This window comes from Equus quagga, chromosome 20, assembly GCF_021613505.1.
Source record: "Equus quagga isolate Etosha38 chromosome 20, UCLA_HA_Equagga_1.0, whole genome shotgun sequence".
Lineage (NCBI taxonomy): Eukaryota > Metazoa > Chordata > Mammalia > Perissodactyla > Equidae > Equus > Equus quagga.
Window position 1 is genome coordinate 13,129,017 of NC_060286.1, and position 20,343 is coordinate 13,149,359.

Below are 20,343 nucleotides of genomic sequence, written 5' to 3' on the forward strand. Positions count from 1 at the left end.
GTTGTTGAATAAAAGTGTGATCCAGGATAACACATGGTTAAGAATGTGGATTGTGTCTCTTTGGTCATGTTATTTAACACCTCTGTTGTCCCACCTTTAAAATGAGGACAATATTGGTATCTACCTCATACGATTATTGTGAGGCTTAAATGAAATCATCCATGTAAAGAGCTTAGAGCAATGCCTCACATATAGTAAGTGCTCAGGAAATGTGAGCTATTGTTCTTTTTATCATCATCCTTAAATTATCCTCTAGTTGTGACCTTATGGCTATAGTGAAGATAATCATGACTTATGTTTCTTTCCTGGTTTAATAGTTGGAATAATCATTAATTCCTGGTCAACATTACCAACTCAAAACATTTATGTGGAAGATGCCTTGAAATGGCCACACACGCAGAGCACAGGTCAAGTGTGCCCAAGGGTGAGAAGGGGCTGTCTGCACAGGGCCATACCTGCTTTGCTGAACACACCACTCCAGCACCTCCAGGTGAGCCCACAACCCATCACAGGCATCCCTGAGGAGCTTATCACAGCCTTGGTCCTGTGTTGATATGGGAGAAGAAAGAGATGCTGATTCAGGCACTTGGGGTCAAAGGTTGTGACTGACTTCAGGACTCCACATTCTGTCTCAGCCCAAAGCCCCACAGCACTTGCTTCCAGAGCAGCTGGGAGTGCAGAGCAAGTTACCTGGGTCCTGTGGAGTGTCTGGAGTAACCTCTTGGCTGCTGCTAGGCTCTGGCAATGTGTCCAGCCCAGGAGCACGAGCAGTCGACTGAGAGGCTTGAATTCTCTATCTAGTAGGCTGCCAAGACTTGGGAAGTCTTCCTCTTTCAACAGCGTTAGCGCTGTCACCTGTAAGCCAAAGGAGGCTGCTATAGGCAGCTACTTGGACTAGAAAGAATGAGTCCAGCTGGCTGCTCCTTAGGGTGAGAAGCCTTTTAGTATAGCAGGGAGATTTCTGACAATGACAGAAGTGGCCTGATGAATAAAAAATGTTCATGAAAACACCAGGCTATAAGCTCCTTGAAGGCAGGGACTGACTTCTGTTGTAACCCCAGCTCCGGCACAGTATATGGCACATAGAATGAGGTTAATAAATATCTGTTGAATTAAACTGAAGCTCAGTTACAATCTGAAAGCAGAAGGTAAACTATTAAATTCTCTCGTCAGGCAACATGTTGCTGCCACTGTCTTTTCTTCTTCACATCCTTCAGAAAGCTACACGTATCCAACATTTTAGTTCCTGCCAAGGGACGGATATAAAATGACTGCGGTTCCAATTCTGAATTGGAGCCCTTTTCCCCTAGACTGTGGATGGCCGGGACAAAATGACTCACCACTAATTAAACTGCTTTGTGTTGGATAAATTCGTGGGAGAGAAATGAGGAATGAAAAAGCCTGGAGAGAATCCCTGGGTACTTCTGTGAGGAAGAATAATTAAGTTTGACTTACCAAGATCTGCTCGAGGAAGTGCTTGCTGTTGCTCAGGCAGTAGAAATAGGCCAATTTCCAAGCCTGGGCTGGATCAGCATTGGAGAACAGGACCAGCATTGCCCGCTCGGGATCTAGATGATCTGGTGAGACTAAAAATCAGACCAGAAAGGATTATTAGGTAACCAGGAGCTCTTCTTTCCTAATCTAAAGCCCATCTGAAGCACCAACTGATGTGACAGTTCACTCTTAAAACCTTAAACCAGGTTTTCTATACTTCTGTCTTAAAGATTTTACTTCTCTCAGCAGCTTCTGAAATGCTCTTTCCTGCTATTTCTATTATTTTACTATTTTTTGCCATCACTCCATCTTAGACTACAAAATCTGTGCTTTTACAAAAGAACATCTTGGGGCTGGCTCAGTGGTGCAGCGGTTAAGTGCACATGTTCTGCTTTGGCGGCTGGGGGTTCGCTGGTTCAGATCCTGGGTGTGGATATGGCACCGCTTGGCAAGCCATGCTGTGGTAGGTGTCCCACATATAAAGCAGAGGAAGATGGGCACAGATGTTAGCTCATGGCCAGTCTTCCTCAGCAAAAAGAGGAAGATTGGCAGCAGATGTTAGCTCAGGGCTAATCTTCCTCAAAAAACAAAAACAACCTCTTACCCATTTTTGCTTAGCCTCTCCCATTAGATTTCCTGAGCAACATGGAAGGCACCAGCCTAGAGGGACTTCAGAGAGGTTGGGCATAGTGGAATTACCAACACACAAGGAGAAGCAGCAAAGGGAACACACCTTTCCCCGAGGGTTTGGTCTTCTGTGGCTTTTCTGTGGCCTTCTCTGCATAGATATGGCCGTATAGAGAAACCAGGCCCTGTCCGGCCCTGTGCAGCAGGCAGCTGAGCAGTCGTTCCTCCTGCAGTGGACTCCCCTCAGACCGGCAGGCCTCCAGTAGCTCTTCACACAGAGTACGCAGCTCAAGCCCGAGGGGCTCTACAGGGCAATGCAGGGTCCGCAGGGCTCCATAGATGGCATCTACTACCCCAGGGGGCCCAGCAGCAGGGCCCTGCAAAGCTCGTAGTGCCTTTCGAATGAGGTCCACCAGTGCCTTCTGCAGAGGCCAGCCACAGAGGCCAGTGCCATCATTCTCCCTAAGCAGAAGCTCCAGCAGGGCCTGTGCCGGCTGGGGAGCCTGCCTCAGAAGATCCCAGAGCACAGAGACAGCTTCTAAGCTGAGCTGAGGGGTCCGGTTCTCTCGCCTCCGATTTCCATCAAGCCCAGGGCCTACTGTGTCTTGTGCTAAGACCTCATATAGCTCCTAAATAGAGGATGAAGAGAGGGATAGGTGGTGAGCACATCTAGAATGTTACTATTTGTATGCTTTGATGTTTTCCTCTTTTCAGTACATATATGTATGTGAGTGTATATATAAGAGCAGCAGTAGCAAACACTTCTGTAGTAGTCACCACAGGCTCTTTACACAGAAAAATCAAATTAATCCTCATGACAACCTTAAGCGGACACTACAATTAGCCTCATTTTGAAAATGAGGAGATTGAGGCAAAGAGAGATTAACTCAATTGCCCAAGGCCTCCATGCCCAGGCTAGTCCCCCCCACCCGACCCCACACCTCCCACCACTGCCTCCAAAATGTGCACTGTCAACCTAAATCAGGGACTGCAAACTCACAGACCAAGCAGGTGACAAATGGCATAAGACATTATGGCCACCTCAAGGCATTTAAATTCAATTTTTAAAAGAACATTTCACACCAATTTTTAACCCTGGTCTAAATCTTTAGCCATGCTTTAAGGTCTAGCTCAATCCTTATCCTTCTATAAAGCCTCCCTTCCCCAATACCTCCAACCCACACACTCTCCCTCTATTTATTGGGCTTTCAGTACCAACACTAGTGCTAGTACCACATGGTTTAGTACATAATTGTCTCACGTGTGTACCAGTCATTCTCCCCAACTAGACTGCAAGCCCTTAAGGCAAGAAGCGCTACCTGTAATTTGTGTGCAGAGTGGGAGTAGGGGGAAGGGGGTGGGGAGGCAGGTGATTTCCCACACTTTAGCACCATGTCCACGGATGGCGCTCAGGGATGCTTCTTCATTAACTGCTTCCGAGATGGTCACGGGACCATGAGGTTCTTGATCTAATACATGTGAAAGTCCCTGCTTTAAATCCTATTGTAAATATGTCTTTAATTAGCTGCCAGCCAGGTCATGAAGAAAATAAGTATTGAGCCTCAGAGCACACCCTCAGGCATTTAAGTATAGATATAGTTAAGACTTAGTTTGAATCCGCCCCCAGAAGGTTGTTGTGAGGGTTAACTATAACATATTCAGTGCCCCTGTTACAGAAGTATTCAACATACACTAGTTCCTTTCTCCCTTTACATTCCCAATCCCTATCTTGGAAAAAATTCAAACACCTAGTTTAAATCTAAGTTATGCATTCCTTTTTCATGAAACAAAAAAATCTTTAATCTCTAGCCATACTTAGTATTTCTGGACAATCCACCTCTAAGAATTCTAAAATCAGATAAGGTTATCCTACCTCTAAATTCCCCTCAGAGGGGCCTTGACCTAGCCTGGTCTTGCCTGAGAACAGAATATAGCTAACATCTGGGGACCCGTCTCTGCTGGATCCCTGGATGTCAAGCTTGCTGAGTGACTGTAACCCTGGGCGGATGGCTCCAGAGCCCTCTCTCACCTTGAGGATGTCCTCTGGAATGTCACCTTGGAAGTCTTCTGACAATAAAAGAAACTCAAGCTTTCTCCGGAGAACAGTTGGGAGTAACTTCTGGAAGAATCATAAGAAGGAAGCATAAAGATTAGGCATATGCTTTAGTTAAACTACAAGTAAATATTTCTCTCCACTTAGTTTTATTTCCGCTGTTTCTCTAGGATAAAGTACTTTTAACTATTAAATTCTTGGATATGTTTTCAGATATTATTCTTTATAAATGAAATTGCTAAACTTGGATGCATACTCTTCTTAAATACTAACACTTAAACCCCACCCTGACCAGCCTCAAACTCCAAGGTTTACTCATTTCACGGGATTTTTTCCTGTCACTTGAAGTTTTTCTCCAATAATCTCCCTTGCAGTTTCCAAAACACCCAGTTATGGGTAAGCCTGGGATGGAATGGCCCACGTGATCCCTCTTTGGTCCAAACCTCTGTTTTCAGTATTCATTATCAGTTGGAAAATAAAAGTAAAGAAGAAGAGATCTAATGTTTATTAAACACTTATCATGTGCCAGGTACTGTGTGCCATATTTTCACATATTTTAAAAATCTCATTTAATCTCTAAATCAAACAAACCTGTGGCATAAGCATATATTTTAAAAAGTAATCTTTACTAAAGATGAAAAGGTTAGGAAGTATTTTCAATTATCTCAAGCGTGAAAAGAAAATCTGATCCCAGTGTCTGTTAATGAGACATGCCAGCAGCGAAGGCTAATGTACAAAGGAGGAGAACGGTTCTGAGTCTTCCTGTATTTCCTTGTTTCACAATAACTTCCCCTCACCTGGTCCTTAAAACTAAAATTAAAGTCTCCTTTTCTCCAGACACAAATACAAATAAGATTAAAGTCTGAGACTAATCCTGACAAACACTGCTTTAAATTAGAGCACCTGTAAATCACGCAGCTGGTTAAAGCTTCCAGAACATGGGTTTTATTGAAAAGTCTCCTGACTCAAGGCAAGAAGTACCTGCAGGAGTGTGAGAGAATGTGTGTGTGTGTGTGTGTGTGTGTGTGTGTGTGTGTGTGTGTGTGTGAGGGGGCTTTAGAACACAAAATCACACTTACTTTATTCATGTGCCACTCATCACATCAGAGGCTAACATGATCTAGCGTGTTCTTAGTCCAAAATCCTGCTTCTTCTTACCATGCCCTTCCCTAGTGAACCTACGCCATCTGAACGCTCGTATGATACTAGTGATTGGAAGTTGGTGGAGAAAATTCATGCTGGGAAGCTGGAGGTTAGCGCTTCTCTTGAGAACTAAGAGGAAGGAATAGATAAGGCCAGATTGCAGGCCTTTAATAAAAGAACAAGTCTGGTTAGATTTTAGGACTTTCATCTAGAATCCTAAAGACTGATTAGCTTATATTTATTTTACTGGTGAAATTACTTTAAGCATAGCCAAGGTCATAAATGACTAACATTCCTAAAACAGGCAAGAATGGCTCAATGTTTCCAAGCATAGACTTTCTTACTATAAAAGCAAAGCATCTTCAATGTAGAAAAATAGAATATACAAACAGGCAAATGAAAATACACACAAACACCCTCCCTCCCCCAAATCTTCCCACTGAAAGAGAACTACCATTAATACTGTGGTCTAAGGACATTCAGACCATTTTCTGTGCATGCATTACCAAATGTTCTGTTTATTAAACTTTTTTTTCTCACAAGGTAGAGTATGAACATCCTTCCACATCACTGAAAATTCATTTACCACGTAATTTTAATAGTGGCATGGTATTTTATAAATAGATATACTTCCATTTATTAACCAGTCCTGTACTGTGGACGTGGGAGTTGTTTCCAGTTTTCCTCTATTAGAAGCAGCACGGCAGTGAACATCTCTGCAGCTAAATCTTTGCACACATGCTTATAGACGTAGAGATAACTCACTACAAGATAAAAAGGCAGGGGCCGGCCCTGTGGCCGAGTGGTTAAGTTCGTGCGCTCTGCTTCGGCGGCCCAGGGTTTCGCTGGTTCGGATCCTGGGCGCTGACATGGGCGCCACTCATCAGGCCATGCTGAGGCGGCGCCCCAAATAGCACAACTAGGGGGACCTACAACTAAAATATACAACTGTATACTGGGGGGCTTTGGGAAGAAGAATTAAATAAAAAAGAAGAAGATTGGCAACAGTTGTTAGCTCAGGTGCCAATCTTTAAAAAAAAAAGATAAAAAGGCAGAAGGCAAAAATGGATGAAGGAAAAATGGAATCACTGTTTCAACTAATTATTAAAAAGGAAGTTTTTGGCAGAAAGTGGGAGACTGGCAAAGGATCGACAGCCAGCCAGCAAGCAAGACAGCAAGACGGTGCCTACAAGATGAGGCCACTCCAGGATAAAGACTGGCCATGTAGAACTACTCCAAGAATGCATTTGGAGTCTTTTATTTTTTTTGAAGATTGGTGCCTGAGCTAACAACTGTTGCCAATCTTCTTCTTTTTTTTCCCCCTGCTTTTTCTACCCCATCCCCCCAGTACATAGTTGCATATTCTTAGTTGTGGGTCCTTCTAGTTGTTGCATGTGGGACGCCACCTCAACGTGGCCTGATGAGCGGTACCACATCCACGCCCAGGATCCGAACCGGCGAAACCCTGGGCCGCCGAATGCAGAGGGCACAAACTTAACCACTTGGCCACGGGGCTGGCCCCTGAAGTCTTGATCCTTGTATAAACCTTGAAAATTCTCTGAGGTCCTGTATAAAGTTTAAAACATTCCCACAACTGTTTAAATAACTGAGGCATGGAGCTTTAAGGACCAAATGATCTTTGATGCTGGGAAAAACAAGAATAACTGTTAGAGTGTGCTAAGCAGCCAGGGAAGTGAAATCCACCACCTGATCCAGTTGAGCAACTGTCCAGAAAATAAGGAACCAATCAGGCATAAAGTAAGCAAATACTCTCTTGTGAGGGGAAAGTTCATCTGGCTTGACAAATTCCATGTGTGTATTGGGAAGATCCTTAGTCAGGAACATAAGACATACTTTTCTTTTTCTCTTTGAAGATAGTATTGAATATTTTAGCTCAAGTTTTCTCTTTTAGATCTGAACCTATAGCCAACTCAATCATCTTGGGGTTGACTATTTTTTAATTTTGCTTCTCTTTCAACCCTCTCCTGCTAGTCTTTTTGTCATTTCTTTTTGCTAAACAATTGGCAAATTATCTCTGGTAATTTGATAATTAGCAATTATCTCATCCCTGAATAAGAGCTCCATTTAGATTAGTAATTTCTGTTACTTTTTGACAGCTATGTGGATAAGGGTAAGTCTAAGGCAAAATGGAACTAAAGACAAAATTAATTCTGATGACTGAGGGGGTAAAGAAGAAAATTAGGCTAAATTATTGACATTTACAAAACAGAATTTTTGGTTTCCTACTTTAAGTCCATGAAGGCTAAAAATAATGTTGAGGTGGAAAAAGCAAAGGACTGGGGACTTGAAGTCAGAAGATCTTGGTTCCAGCTCTAGTTCTGCCAACTAACTTCATCGTGTGACCTTGGGCCAGTCATTTCTCTTGAGTCAGAGGTTCCTCACTTAAATCTTAAAGTCTGAGTTTAATACAGGATTGATTCAGAGAAATTCTCTTAATGGATATTAATTTCTGATAATTATTACAAACTTCTAAAAAGGCTTTTAACGGCAACTTTTGTTTTTAAAAAAAACCCACTTCCTTACAAGTTTTCTTTCACTATTAATTTGCTTACTTTGTTTTTTATATTAGGTAACTTTTAGTTCAATTCATGTGAGTTATTAAATTACTAATTAATGAGGTTCAAATCTATACAATTTCACTGCACTGGACTAGTTAAAATAAGATTTATGGAAGAACCACCAGGTTCCAGTTCAGCCAATTCCTCATTACTTGAGAATTATGAGGCTCATGCTTTATTTGCTATCTTGTCACTATCACTGAGTTCTGCAAAGTTCTACTCAGGCACAAAACTCACAGTGGTATTTGACAAAATGGTATCACCTCAAATGGTATTACATGCCAAAGTATGACCGTGAATTAAAGAATGAATTTAGGTAAGGAGACAGCAATAAAAATTTAAGGCATTCTCACTATAATACTGGGAGAGGAACATGATAAACCTCATAATAAGGGAAGTAACAGATAGAAGGAAAATCTCATAACTACCCCCTCAGTCTCAGCCTCAGGAGAAAATTTGAGATATAAACCTACTTACCTTTTCCCCCAACCATGTTTCCAGTACAAGAAGCCAGACCCAGGCTAATCTCTGAGGGTTGATGTCCTGTCCACATCTGAAAAATGTAAAACAAAAGAATTTCTAAATGAAGAGTTTCTACTTACCTTATCTCTTTTGTGATCCAAGATTTAGATTTCATTGCTCAGTCTGTTTAAAACCTGAACAGGCAAGACACTGTTCTAATGAGAAATTTTCCAATGTATACAACAGATCAATAAAACCAGAACCAGAACAGAGCTGGCAGCTTTCACTTAAAAAAAAGAAAAAAAAAGAAAAAAAAGAAAATGTCTTAATCCTACCTCCACCTCCCTATCTAGTCTTTATTTTTATTTTTTTTACTTTTTATTTTTTTTGAGAAAGATTAGCCCTGAGCTAACATCTGCACCCATCTTCCTCTACTTTATATGTGGGGTGCCTGCTACAGCATGGCTTGATAAGCAATGTATAGGTCTGTGCCCAGGATCCCAACTGGGGAACCCTGGGCCACCAAAGTGGAGTGCTTGAACTTAACCCCTGTGCAACTGGGCCGGCCCCTAGTCTTTATTATTTTTAAACAAAACAATATTACATAGAAAACCATAAAGGCAGAGTAATCTAATGTATATTCTTGAAAATAGAAACTCAATCAAGTAGTTTTAAAGAAAAAAAGGAAGTTCATAAAAATTTCTTTCTTTTAAAGATTGCCCCTGAGCTAACATCTGTTGCCAAACTTTTTTTTTCTTCTTCTCCCCAAAGCCTCCCAGTACACATTGTATATTCTAGTTGTAGGTCCTTCTGGTTGTGCTATGTGGGACACTGCCTCATCATGGCTTGATGAGCAGTGCCATGTCCACGTCCAGGATCCAAACTGGCGAAACTCTGGGCCACCAAAGCAGAGTGTGTGAACTTAACCAGTTGGCCATGGGCTGGCCCCTAAAAATTTATTTTTAACTCCATGCTAAAAACAGGGTTATAGGAATTCATAAGTCTTTCTTTGAAGTTAATATTTTAAATGAGACAGTAACTGGCTAGAATCTAAATTTAACGGAAAAAAAATAAAGGAAGAAAAGAATCATCTAAGTCTTCACTATACACGTGCTAATACAGTACTTAACCTGTATAGCATACAGCCAAAGTAAGAAAAAATGAGGGAGAGATTGGACAGTTCATTTAACTTGTATACCATTAGTTGTTAATAGCAGTGCCAGGAAGAACTTCATTAAAAATTTAGATAGAAAACAGTGGTTGCTAGGGGACAAGGAGGAGTCCAAATACAAAGAGGCAAAGAGGGAAAAAGGGAATCTTTTGTGGTGATGGAGCAATTCTGTATCTTGATTATAGTGGTAGTTACATAGATCTATACATGGATAAAATTGCATAGATATTTGCAATTTCTACACACAAAAGTGAATGCAGATTAAAAAATGGTGAAAATGGAATAAGGTGTGTAGTCTAGTTCACAGTAATGTATCAGTGCCAATTTCCCAGTTTTGATATTGTACTATGGCTCCATGAGATGTCACAATTGGGGGAAGCGGGGGAAAGGGTGCTCTTTGTATTATTTTTGCACTTCTTGTAAGTCTATAGTTAGTTTAAAATAAAAAGCTTTAAGTGAATTCACCTCCAGTCCTTTGTTAAAGCTACAACAATATCTTCAATTTCATAAGCAAGAAGAGAGCAGGGTTTGCTTTTTGGGAGGCAAAGAAAATGCTTTTCAATGCAGTTCCACTATTAACTTTACTGATAATAAGCAAGAAAGAATGATTTCAGGCACATTTTGCTGGCCAGGCTTAACTGCAGCTCCAGGTGATAATTCAAAGCCAATATTGGTTAAGTAATAGACATGTATTACAGATGTAAATTTTCAGAGCATGTGAAATACAGTCTGCCTGTGCTAATTCTTCAGCGGATAGTTGAGTGAGGCACATTGAGCAGAGCCCAATATTGAACCTTGCGTCTGGCGCCCCGTAACTCTCCGGCAGGAGGAGAGATCCCTTACCTCAGTTGATTTGGACAGACCACCAGCGCCTGAAGTATATCTTCCACCTTCTTTGGGATATCCCCTTGTGCCTCGTGTAGCTGAGGCACACATGCCTGTGCCAACTCCCATTCTCCTCTTCGAAGGCACTCACAGAAAAATCCAAAAAGCTGCTTCTGGGAAGCAGTTTCCTCTTTTCCAAATGGATGATGCATTTTCCCAGCACAGAGTGCAGGGAGACAGAAAGATATGAATTACGCAGAACACATTGTCAGTTTTCTCATTCGTGGAGTACCTCCTAGAAACAATATCCACCAGAGTGAGAAGAAATGGAAGGAACTATATTTAAACAAACAAGCAACTACCAGCCCGACTGGGAAAGGCGGGACTGACTTTGCTAATTATCCTTGTAACTTTGATTTGACATGTTACTATCTCTTTTTGAGAAGTTCCACCTTCCCAAGGGGTGGATCCCATCGCTCTACGCGCATCCAATATTTAATTAACATTAATCGTCGTATTAGCCCGAGGCGCACACTCATAACTCCACTTCCGTATTCCCTCCTGAACTTTATGCCCAGTCCGGCTCCAAATCCCCAGGTGGTCGCCTCCTTAAGGATGAGAAATTCAGTAGGAACCTCCCTAGTTGGAGCCCTCTCTGAAGGCAGAGGACTGAAGATCAGGAGACGAATCTGTGTCAGAACTGGAGAGCGGTGGGGCTTGGGGCGCAGGGACGCTCCCTACAGGGGTCGTGGAGAACGCTTCCGCCTTCTCTGGGGCGCCATACACTCACCTGCTCCCGGCGCCCAAAGCAATAGAGCTTCCAGCGCAGCCATGTTTGAGCCGAGTCAGGTGACAGATCCCATTCGGGAGGTTGAGGAGGAGGGGAGAGTGGCGACCGACGGCGGCTACTCCTATTGGTCAATGGAGAGAAGATGCAAATAAAGCGCCATATTTGTTTAGGTCACGTGACGCCACCTCTGTGCACTAGAGGAAGCTAGGATGCTAGGAAAAAGTAAATCGGCCACCTTGCTAAGGACCAACCCGGTCAGTATTGACGGCTCCTCTGCTCAACACCTTCCTTTCTGCGTTCGGCAGAGTAGGTGGCGAGGATAGCTGTGTCCGTTGATTTTTTTCTTCCGTTCTCTTTTCTCCCTAGCGTTTGAAGTCAGCATTTACTGAGCGCCAACTTTTGCCAGGCCCTGGGGATACCCAGAGCAAGGAGACCTGGATCCTCCTCCATTGTTATTCTGTCCACTTGGGCTCTCGTATAATCCCAGAACCCTACCTTCTGAATTCCCATTTTTCTTCTGCTGAACTGCATTCATTTATTTTCTCGTTTGCCTGACAACTGTTAATTGATCGGAAAGCTAGGCCCTACTTTAGAAGGTAAATAAGATACAGTCTCTGTCGTCAAGGAATTCACAGTCTAGTAAGGGGTGCAGGTCAATAATTAGGATACAGTGGGCTAAATTTTAAGATAGAGTTATGCAAAGGGAAGATGAGAGCAAAGAATGAGCAAAACCTTTTCGAAAATATAATAATCCGAAACCGAGTCTTAAAGTAACAGTTTTACTAGGTTTCCTCATCACAGCTGCTTTTAAACCGAACCTTCATGTTCTTCAACTACAAACTCTCACGTTTCCCCATTGTGTTTTCAGTTTGAGCAATTTCGTTCAGCATTTCCCAAACTATTTCACCACCAAAGGATGGTGAAAAAAGCAAACCAAAACAAATCAAAGCTCTTTTCCAAAACCTCTTCTATGATAAGTGGATCGTAATCTATTTCCAGAAAACTAACATGCCTCTCTGGTCCCTTAAGCAATTTTTAAATGTAGTCACAAAAGAAAGAAAAGAGAAATTTCCAAGCAAAGTTTTTCCTTGCTTCATACTCTGCTGATGTTCCTCCACCGGATTTTGATAATTACTATGTTGAGAAACTGACTGGGACTCCCAGATTTATTATAGAGTGTAAACTACATTTCCCAGCGAGCTGCGGAACCGACCTGGGCCTCTGCCTACCTCTGATTGGATATTTTGCCAGGATGACGACCCAACCAGCGCTTCGGTTGTTTCCCCGCGGCGCTTTCCGCGGGGAACTGTGTGAGGGGTGGGGGAAACTTTGAAAGTTGGATGCTGCAGACCCGGTACTGGAAAGTTTCCTGTGGGGGGCGGTTTTGGGGAAGTGGGGTGCGCTCATTGTTTCCTGCTCGCTCCCTGGGCATTGATATCGGGGAAGAGGAGAGTCACTGTTGGGTGCAGGCCACGCCCACTTAGGTTGGTAGTGATCTTAACCAAAACCCCGCCGCGTGACTGGGGGCTTCTGGCCTTCTTATGGGGGATGCTTGAAAAGTGCTCCTTGTTGGAAGAAACTTTTTTTAGGGGATTCTGGGGTGATGTTTTCGCTTCTTGATGCCCACCCATTCCTCCCACTTGCTGGCAGTTTGGGGTCTAGGCAAGGGAGCCCGTCATTAGGGGAAGTTTAGCGTCTGTCCCCCTTCATGTGGTGTTCAAGGAGAGGTAGTCAATAGCGTGGAATCTGGAGTCGGATCCTTGGATTAGAATTCGGACTCCACCATATGCCAGCTGTTAGACTTTGCGCAAGTTTTTCAACTCACTGCCTCAGTGTTTTTTTTTTTTTTTTAAAGATTTTATTTATTTATTTTTTCCCTTTTTTTCTCCCCAAAGCCCCCCTGTACATAGTTGTATATTCTTCATTGTGGGTCCTTCTAGTTGTGGCATGTGGGACGCTGCCTCAGCCTGGTTTGATGAGCAGTGCCATGTCCGCGCCCAGGATTCGAACCAACGAAACACTGGGCCGCCTGCAGTGGTGCGCGGGAACTTAACCACTCGGCTACGGGGCCAGCCCCGCCTCAGTGTTTTTAACCTGTAAAACGGGGTGAAACATCCTAAGCGCTTGGAACAGTGTTTGGCATGTTATATGGGCTCAGTAAATATGAGATTTTAGTTGCTTAACAGTTTTCATTGAAATCTAGCGAGGATTTTTCTTTTCTTGATGAGGAGAGGATTCAGTCTCCAGGGTTGACTGTCTTCCCTCACTCCCCATATGGGTGTGTGCGCGCGCGCACACACACACACACACACAGCAGGAACTTACTGTCTCAAGTGGAAGAAACAAACAGGCAAGCCGTACTAATGCATTAATAAGACAACCGAATAAATATATACAAGGTGTGGTGAGAACATTGGAGAGGAAGAGACTGAGTTGAGGGAAGGCTTTGTGGAGGAAGGTCAGGTAGGCCGGATGGCACATGAGTAACCTACAAATTTACTGTTGTGGCTGGAGAGCAGGTCATGTGGGAGGTGGCCAGTGATGTTTTGCTGAATGAATGGATAATGATAGTGATCGTTAACCTTGAGCACTGTGTGCCAGGCACCATCCAAATCCTTTAACCTTCACTACATTCATGTAAAGTAGGTATTTGAATTACCCTTTGTTTTTACAGATGACGCAACTAAGACACTGAGAGGTGAAGTAACTGCCAGGAAGGCCAGGATCTGGGCTTTGCAATCAGGTATGAATGAGGGGGACGTGAGGGACCAGTTTATAAAGGTTTTTTTTTTTTTTTTTTGGAGGAAGATTAGCCCTGAGCTAACATCTTTTTGCTGAGGAAGACTGGCTGTGAGCCAACATCCGTGCCCACCTTCCTCTACTTTATATGTGGGACGCCTGCCACAGCATGGCTTGACAAGTGGTGCCATGTCCGCACCTGGTATCGAACCAGCGAACCCCAGACCGCCAAAGCCGAACGTGCGAACTTAACTGTTGCACCACCCAGCTGGCCCCTATCAAGGGTCTTTATGGGATCCTAAGCAGTGTGGAATTTATCCTGTGGTCTGATGGTTTGATGGGTGGTTTAAAGGATGAGAGTGACAGTATTGGAGTAACTTTAGTAATCTGGCAGGATTGTGGCACTGACCTGACTTTTGCAGGCCAGTTTGGTGCTTCCTCCCGTGTACTTCCACAGCACATTTAAATGCCATGACAATAATTAATGGATGACTCTAATTATTTTTGTATACATTTCTTTTAGTCTATTACTGTGAGTTCCCCAAGGGGAGGGAATATGCTTAAATGGTTCTAGTATCCAGAGCTCAGCAGAGTGTGTACTTAAGTGTCAGGGGAAGGAATAAATGAAAAGATTTTCTTTTGGCTGGCAGGGAGTGACCAGAGACAGTAAGCAGTAGTCCAGGCAGTGACGAGAGTGGCGCTAATGAGGCAGAGAGAGCAGAGTTGGTCATTGTTAAATTCCAGGTAAGGGGCCAGCCAGTGGCCGAGTGGTTAAGTTCACGTGCTCAGCTTTGGCTGCCCAGAATTTCACTGGGTCAGATCCTGTGTGCGGACATGGCACCGCTCCTTGAGCCATGCTGAGGTGGTGTCCCACACAGCGCAACCAGAAGGACCTACAACTGGAATATACAACTATCTACTGGGGGACTTTGGGGAGAAGCAGGAAAAAAAAAAAGATTGGCAGATGTTAGCTCAGGTGCCAAAAAAAAAAAAAAAAGAAAGAAAATCCAGGTAACTTGGGGTTTTCATTTTGAATGTATTTTTTTTAATGAATTTATCCATCTAAATGATGTCATTACCCAGAACTACCTGATTTGTAAAAGCACTACGTCATGATAGAGCAGATGCTGCTTGGTAAACTTTCTTTTGAGGAAACAGTAATCAATACTGTCAAATTCCCATTGAGAGAAACAATACATTTTGTATTTGTTGGGGGGGTGTGTGTGTGTGTGTGTGTGTGTCTGAGAGAGAAAGTTTCAATTCAACTGAGAGAATTTAAATGTTAAATGGAAAATTGGGCTGTTGTAATAGAAATAAACATCTACATTCTTAGTATATATTTTCGTTCCAATATAACTCCTTTTCTGATAATTATATTGCTTTATCGCCTGACACAATGAAGAGTTCCTATTTCTACTTATCCACAGGATGTTTTGCCGGCTGAGTGAGACACACAGCCTCTCCTTTGTGTACACTATTACGGGACTCTCTTCGAGCTCTCTAAGGCAAATACTTTGTGAGCCTTATTTAGCTCTAGTGAGGTTCCACAAGAGTGAAATTTCATTGCATGTGGGAATGTGAGCAGCTAGTATAATAAAAAGACAATTTCAATTTGTAAATAACACCTGAAATAAATCTCATTTGATTCAGAGGTTTGTTCTGACTCATAGGAAAAGGAGAGGTTAGATACGATTATGGACTTGTAGTAGAGTGTGATGGTTAGGAGGATAGGCCTCAGAGTCAGATTCCCTGGCTTCAGTTTATGAATCCACTAATTACTTTTTCTGATGATACTAGAATAGCTAACCTGTCCAGGCTTTAGTTTTCTCATATGTAAAAATGGGACCAATAATCAACCCTCCGTATAGGGCTGTTGAGAAGATTAAATATGATAATTTATGTGAAGCTTTGGAACTGTGCCTGGTATAGAGTAGGTGCTCAATAAACATTATCGTTACAGTGCAATGAAAGTAAATACTTTCTAGGAGTGCTGTTTGGAAATATGCCTTGAAGGCTAATCAAAGATCCAAATGAAATTTATAAATGCATTGAAAATCTTAAGATGCTATACAAATGTGAAGTGTTGTTATATTCATGTAATAAGTATCAAAGAATTGTGTGAAATGCACATTCTTATGTTGCCTTGTTTCTCTGTGCTCATGTTTGACAAACAGTTGTCTCTCCTGTTTAAAACATTTAGGAAGATTCTGTAGCCTTCCTTTATTTTATCAGTAATATTTTAAATACTATACATTGCATTTTGTGTGTGGACAAGTTTGAAGACTTTTTAATTGATACAGTGTTTCAGATAGCCCATCTACTATTACTTATGCTATTTTCTGTTTTTTTCAGGGTTCTTCTTTTGCTGCATCTGGAGGCATGGGTAGCAAGAAACTAAGACGAGTGGGTTTATCACAAGAGCTGTGTGACCGTCTGAGCAGACATCAGATTGTTACCTGTCGGGTAAAATGCATTTAATTTTTCCCAATGAGAAACTTTAAGTACAAATTAATTTTAAGTATACCTTAACTCTTAAATAAGCCTTAAATAGCTAATAGTTGAAATATGAAAACTTATGTTTGTTAAAAAGAAGATAAATGGTGGTACTTCTTCATAGGCTAATTTCGAATAACAAGCCACTTAGGTTGTATTTCCAAATGTGGTTTCATTTATCCAAATTCAATATTTTTGTATTTCGGTGGGGGGAGATTGCTTGTGGCATAAGGTGAAGTACACCTGTGCCATTTATTTGGGATTCTAGAGAAGTTTTATCTACTTAAAAGATATTTTGTCGTTAGATGAGAAATCTGACTCAAATGAGGAGATGGTATTCAAAATGGATAATTTTTCTTGAAAATAAGAGAAATTAATAGTTAGAGTCATTTTCCTGTGGTTGGGTTGAGAGAAATGTGTAGAGGAGATGTTGCATTTTTAAGCACGATAGTGAATCAAATCCCTCTTAGGAGGTTAAATAAGATTTAAGGTTTTATCTTAGGATTTAATCCCTAATAAGACAGACTTTCAGAGCCTGCTGCAATTTTAAAAAAATTGTTTTGTGTGTGATAACGATATCTTTGGTTCCTCTGTTATACATTTAGTAATCCTCGTGTTCATACTTTGAAACGCTCCTAAAAGTGTGAAATTTAACATTTCATTCCATAGTCAGTTTTATTCTCTCTCAATTATCAAATACTTCCTCCAAATGATCTCATAGCTTAGGAAGAAACTCATTTCAACCTGATGCTTTCTGGACATCTATTTGTGCCCCAACTCTTTGAGGCACAAGTGCAGTCTCTACACCCAGATTGGATGCTGCTGCTATGTGATGTTACATGGTGTGTCCTCTGGTAAATGCCAACTAAACTGGGTAATTACAGTGTATGGTATATGCCAACTAAATTGGATAATTATAGTCTAAGACTATCATCATATCTTTTAGTTAAGGTATATTTAGGGGGAAAATACTATAAGGAACACGTAAATCTTTGATCTACAATAAATTTCACTTTTTTCTACACATGAACAGTGTCAATTGAAATTTTCCTTTTAATTCCAGTAGCTTTATTGCACATATATATTTAAAATATTCTGTTTATGTCTCTTTAGGACTTTTTATGTCTTTCTCCACTGGAGCTTATGAAAATGACTGGCCTTAGTTATCGAGGTGTCCATGAACTTCTGTGTATGGTCAGCAGGGCCTGTGCCCCACGGATGCAAACGGTATATATATATTTTTTTTACTACGATTTGTATTTTGAAATGATGCTTTATCTCATTTAAAATATTTTTGGGGATGAGGCAAAAGAAAAGATAGAGATGAACAACACCTCAAAAATACTGACTCTCACACCATAGAATGAGTTTTCTAATGAGAATATATGTGAAAATTTCATGTAGTTTATAAGCTCGTGGTAGACAGTTCCTAATTATGGGTATTAGGGGGCAACAGGAAGTGTTTTCTCTGTAGCTGATAGTGATATTTCAAAAGGTCATCTTTCTCTTTTGTTGTTTGGGTAGGATTTGTGGACCTCATGGTTAAATTATAGTATATTCTTAATTTTAGAATGTTCCTGTCTCTGTTATACTAACTTTTACCACCATCACTTACTCCATATCATAAAGTACGCATGTTGGACTTATATGAGCTTATTGATTGAATAAATAACACTTAAAAATTTATCCTCACTCTTGAGAAGAGTTAAAGTCTTTTATAACAAGTCCTCATCAAGTTATACTATTTTTTTCATTCTTTCTACATTTTACATTTTCTACATTTTACGTTTCTACTTTTTATATTTTAGCTTTTAAAAATGTAAGTTTTGTACATGGTAGAAAAGGTCTTGTTTTCCCAAAATAAGAGTTGCCTAAAAGTATGTTCAGTGCTTTGCAAATGTATTTATTTATGTGAATTGTAAATTACTTACCTTACTGTCTCATATTGAAATTTGGTATCCACTGAGCAATAAAGTAGGGTGCAATTCTATGAAGGAGGAAGGAAGGAATGTTAGTGTCCTTTTAAACTTCTGAGGGGGCTGGCCCTGTGGCCAAGTTGTTAAAGTTCCACGTGTTCTGCTTTGGTGGCCCAGGTTCACTAATTTGGATCCCAGGCATGGACCTGCTCCACTCATTAGCCACGCTGTGGAGGCATCCCGCATACAAAATGGAGGAAGATTGGCACGGATGTTAGCTCAGGGCTAATCTTCCTCAAGAAAAAAAAAAAAAAAAACAAGAGGAAGGTTGGCAGTGGATATTAACTCAGGGTAAATCTTCCTCACCAAAAAACAAATGAAAAACAAAAAAAGCTTCTGAAATAATGAACAGATGAAGTATTTTCTTTTGTTCAGATTTAGCTTGTGGTCTAAGGAAAATACCTTAAAGGAGAATAGTCAGAAGAATTAGAATCGGAGTTAGAGATGGGCACAAGTCTTATCTCTGGAATTGATCTTTAGCTTTGAACAGCTCACTTTGTTTTATGGGAGAAGTTAGAGAGTTAAAATACCGTGTGATGATTCTGTGTCTGGGTCCAAATTAACTTGTTACTGTTTTGAAGGTTGTAAAGTACCAAGAAAACATTTTCATTTGACATCTGTCCTTCTGCTTGGTCAATATCTACAGCATATTTCCATTTAGGTAATTAAATTAGAAAGCATGGACAGGAAATTCAACTTCAGTCTCCTCTTCCATCACCACTTTCAGTCCTACTCCAAATGCCAATTCAAGAAGACGTCTTTCTCCTTTGTTGTGTATTCACCCTTGTAGCATTCTTTAGATTTGAGTCTTGCCTTCAACATTGGCTTAGCCTTAGTTCATTCCTCCAAGAAAGACTTTTTTTTATTTGTTCATTTATTCAATCATTTACTCCTTCAACCAATATTTATTGAGTGCCAGCCATATTTCAGGTACTTTGTCAGGTACTGGGGATATTATAGTGAACAAGGTTGATAAAGTTCCTGCCCTTATGTAGCTTACTGTCTAGTAGGAGAAGTCAGACATTAAACAAAGAATAATATAAATAACTTAGTTAATTGTAGTGGTGATGAGTCCTGTGAAGGAAAAATACAAGGAGCGTTGAAACTTAATAACAAGCGGTATTAGTTTAGGGGTCAGAAAGGCTCCCCTGTGGAAGTGACACTTAAGCTGAAACCTGAAGGATGAATAGGGGAGATATGGGCAGAGGAGTTGGGAGGGAGATGAGCGGGAAGAGCTCGCAGGCAGTGGGAGGAGCGAATGCCAAGGCCCTGTGAAGAGAAGGAGAATGGTGCTGGTATGGTAATCCAGCCCGGCTGGTGTGAATGGAACGTAGGAGTGAGGAAGAGAGCAGCAAGAGACCAAGCCGGAGAAGTAAGCAGGAGTCAGGTCACAGACTATGTTAAGGATTTTGGACTATTCTGAGAGCAATGAGAAGTCATAAAAGGGTATAATCTAACATGCGTTTTTAAAAATTCAGTCTTAAACATAGTCAAGTGATTGAAAAGGAGCAGGAAAACATTGATGAAGTCTAGTTATGTATCTATTACTGTATTCCAGACAGGAAGTGATTGTGACTTGGATTATCAGTGTGGTATTAATGCGGAGGGTAGAATGTCAACTTTATGAGAGCTATTTAGGGGTAGAGTGAGTAGGGTTTGGTGATTGTTTGGCTGTGGGTGGTGATGAGGTAGAGGGAAGTGTCAGACATGAATCCCTGATTTTTGCTTTAAGAAACTTGGTGGTACCATTTCCTGAGATAAGGAACACTGGAAGAGGATCCGGTTTGAAGGGGGCTGAATTCTGTTAGTTCTCGTTGAAGTTCAGGTGCTCGTGAAACACTGAGTGGAGATGTGAAGTAGGCAGTTAAATACGTGGACTGCAGCTTGAAGCTGAGGTCTGCTCTAGAAGTATGCATTTGGGAGTCTCTGCTGTAAATATGATCAAAGCCATGAGAATGGATGAGTCATTGCCTAGAAAGTATGTGCAGGAA

The 20,343-nt window shown here is 41.3% G+C and overlaps 2 protein-coding genes across 11 annotated transcripts in view; one reads left to right on the forward strand and one right to left on the reverse strand.

Moving 5' to 3' along the window:
• The window catches only part of LOC124230816 (zinc finger FYVE domain-containing protein 26), a 62,064-nt gene extending 50,856 nt beyond the window's left edge, over positions 1–11,208 (reverse strand). Inside the window, exons 1-8 of the mRNA XM_046647198.1 lie at positions 11,145–11,208; positions 10,373–10,649; positions 8,374–8,449; positions 4,151–4,240; positions 2,228–2,750; positions 1,456–1,586; positions 691–855; positions 456–544 (exon numbers count right to left, since the gene is read on the reverse strand). Coding sequence (XP_046503154.1) covers positions 456–544; positions 691–855; positions 1,456–1,586; positions 2,228–2,750; positions 4,151–4,240; positions 8,374–8,449; positions 10,373–10,566 — 1,268 coding nt within the window. The 5' untranslated portion in view covers positions 10,567–10,649; positions 11,145–11,208. The remainder of the gene's footprint in view (positions 1–455; positions 545–690; positions 856–1,455; positions 1,587–2,227; positions 2,751–4,150; positions 4,241–8,373; positions 8,450–10,372; positions 10,650–11,144) is intronic.
• Positions 11,209–11,379: 171 nt separating this feature from the next.
• Positions 11,380–20,343, forward strand: part of LOC124231003 (DNA repair protein RAD51 homolog 2) — a 560,668-nt gene continuing 551,704 nt past the window's right edge. For 6 of the 10 annotated variants that reach the window (XR_006886344.1, XR_006886345.1, XM_046647612.1 and 3 more), the window contains exons 1-4: positions 12,442–12,498; positions 13,819–13,887; positions 16,236–16,346; positions 17,490–17,603. Coding sequence is in view for 8 of the 10 variants with exons in the window: in XM_046647612.1 (XP_046503568.1) it covers positions 16,263–16,346; positions 17,490–17,603 (198 nt within the window). In the remaining 2 variants the exon portion in view is untranslated. Of the gene's footprint in view, positions 11,399–11,429; positions 11,741–12,441; positions 12,499–12,524; positions 12,629–13,818; positions 13,888–16,235; positions 16,347–17,489; positions 17,604–20,343 lie in introns of those variants that run through there. The other 4 variants (XM_046647615.1, XM_046647614.1, XM_046647613.1 and 1 more) reach the window with 4 other exon arrangements.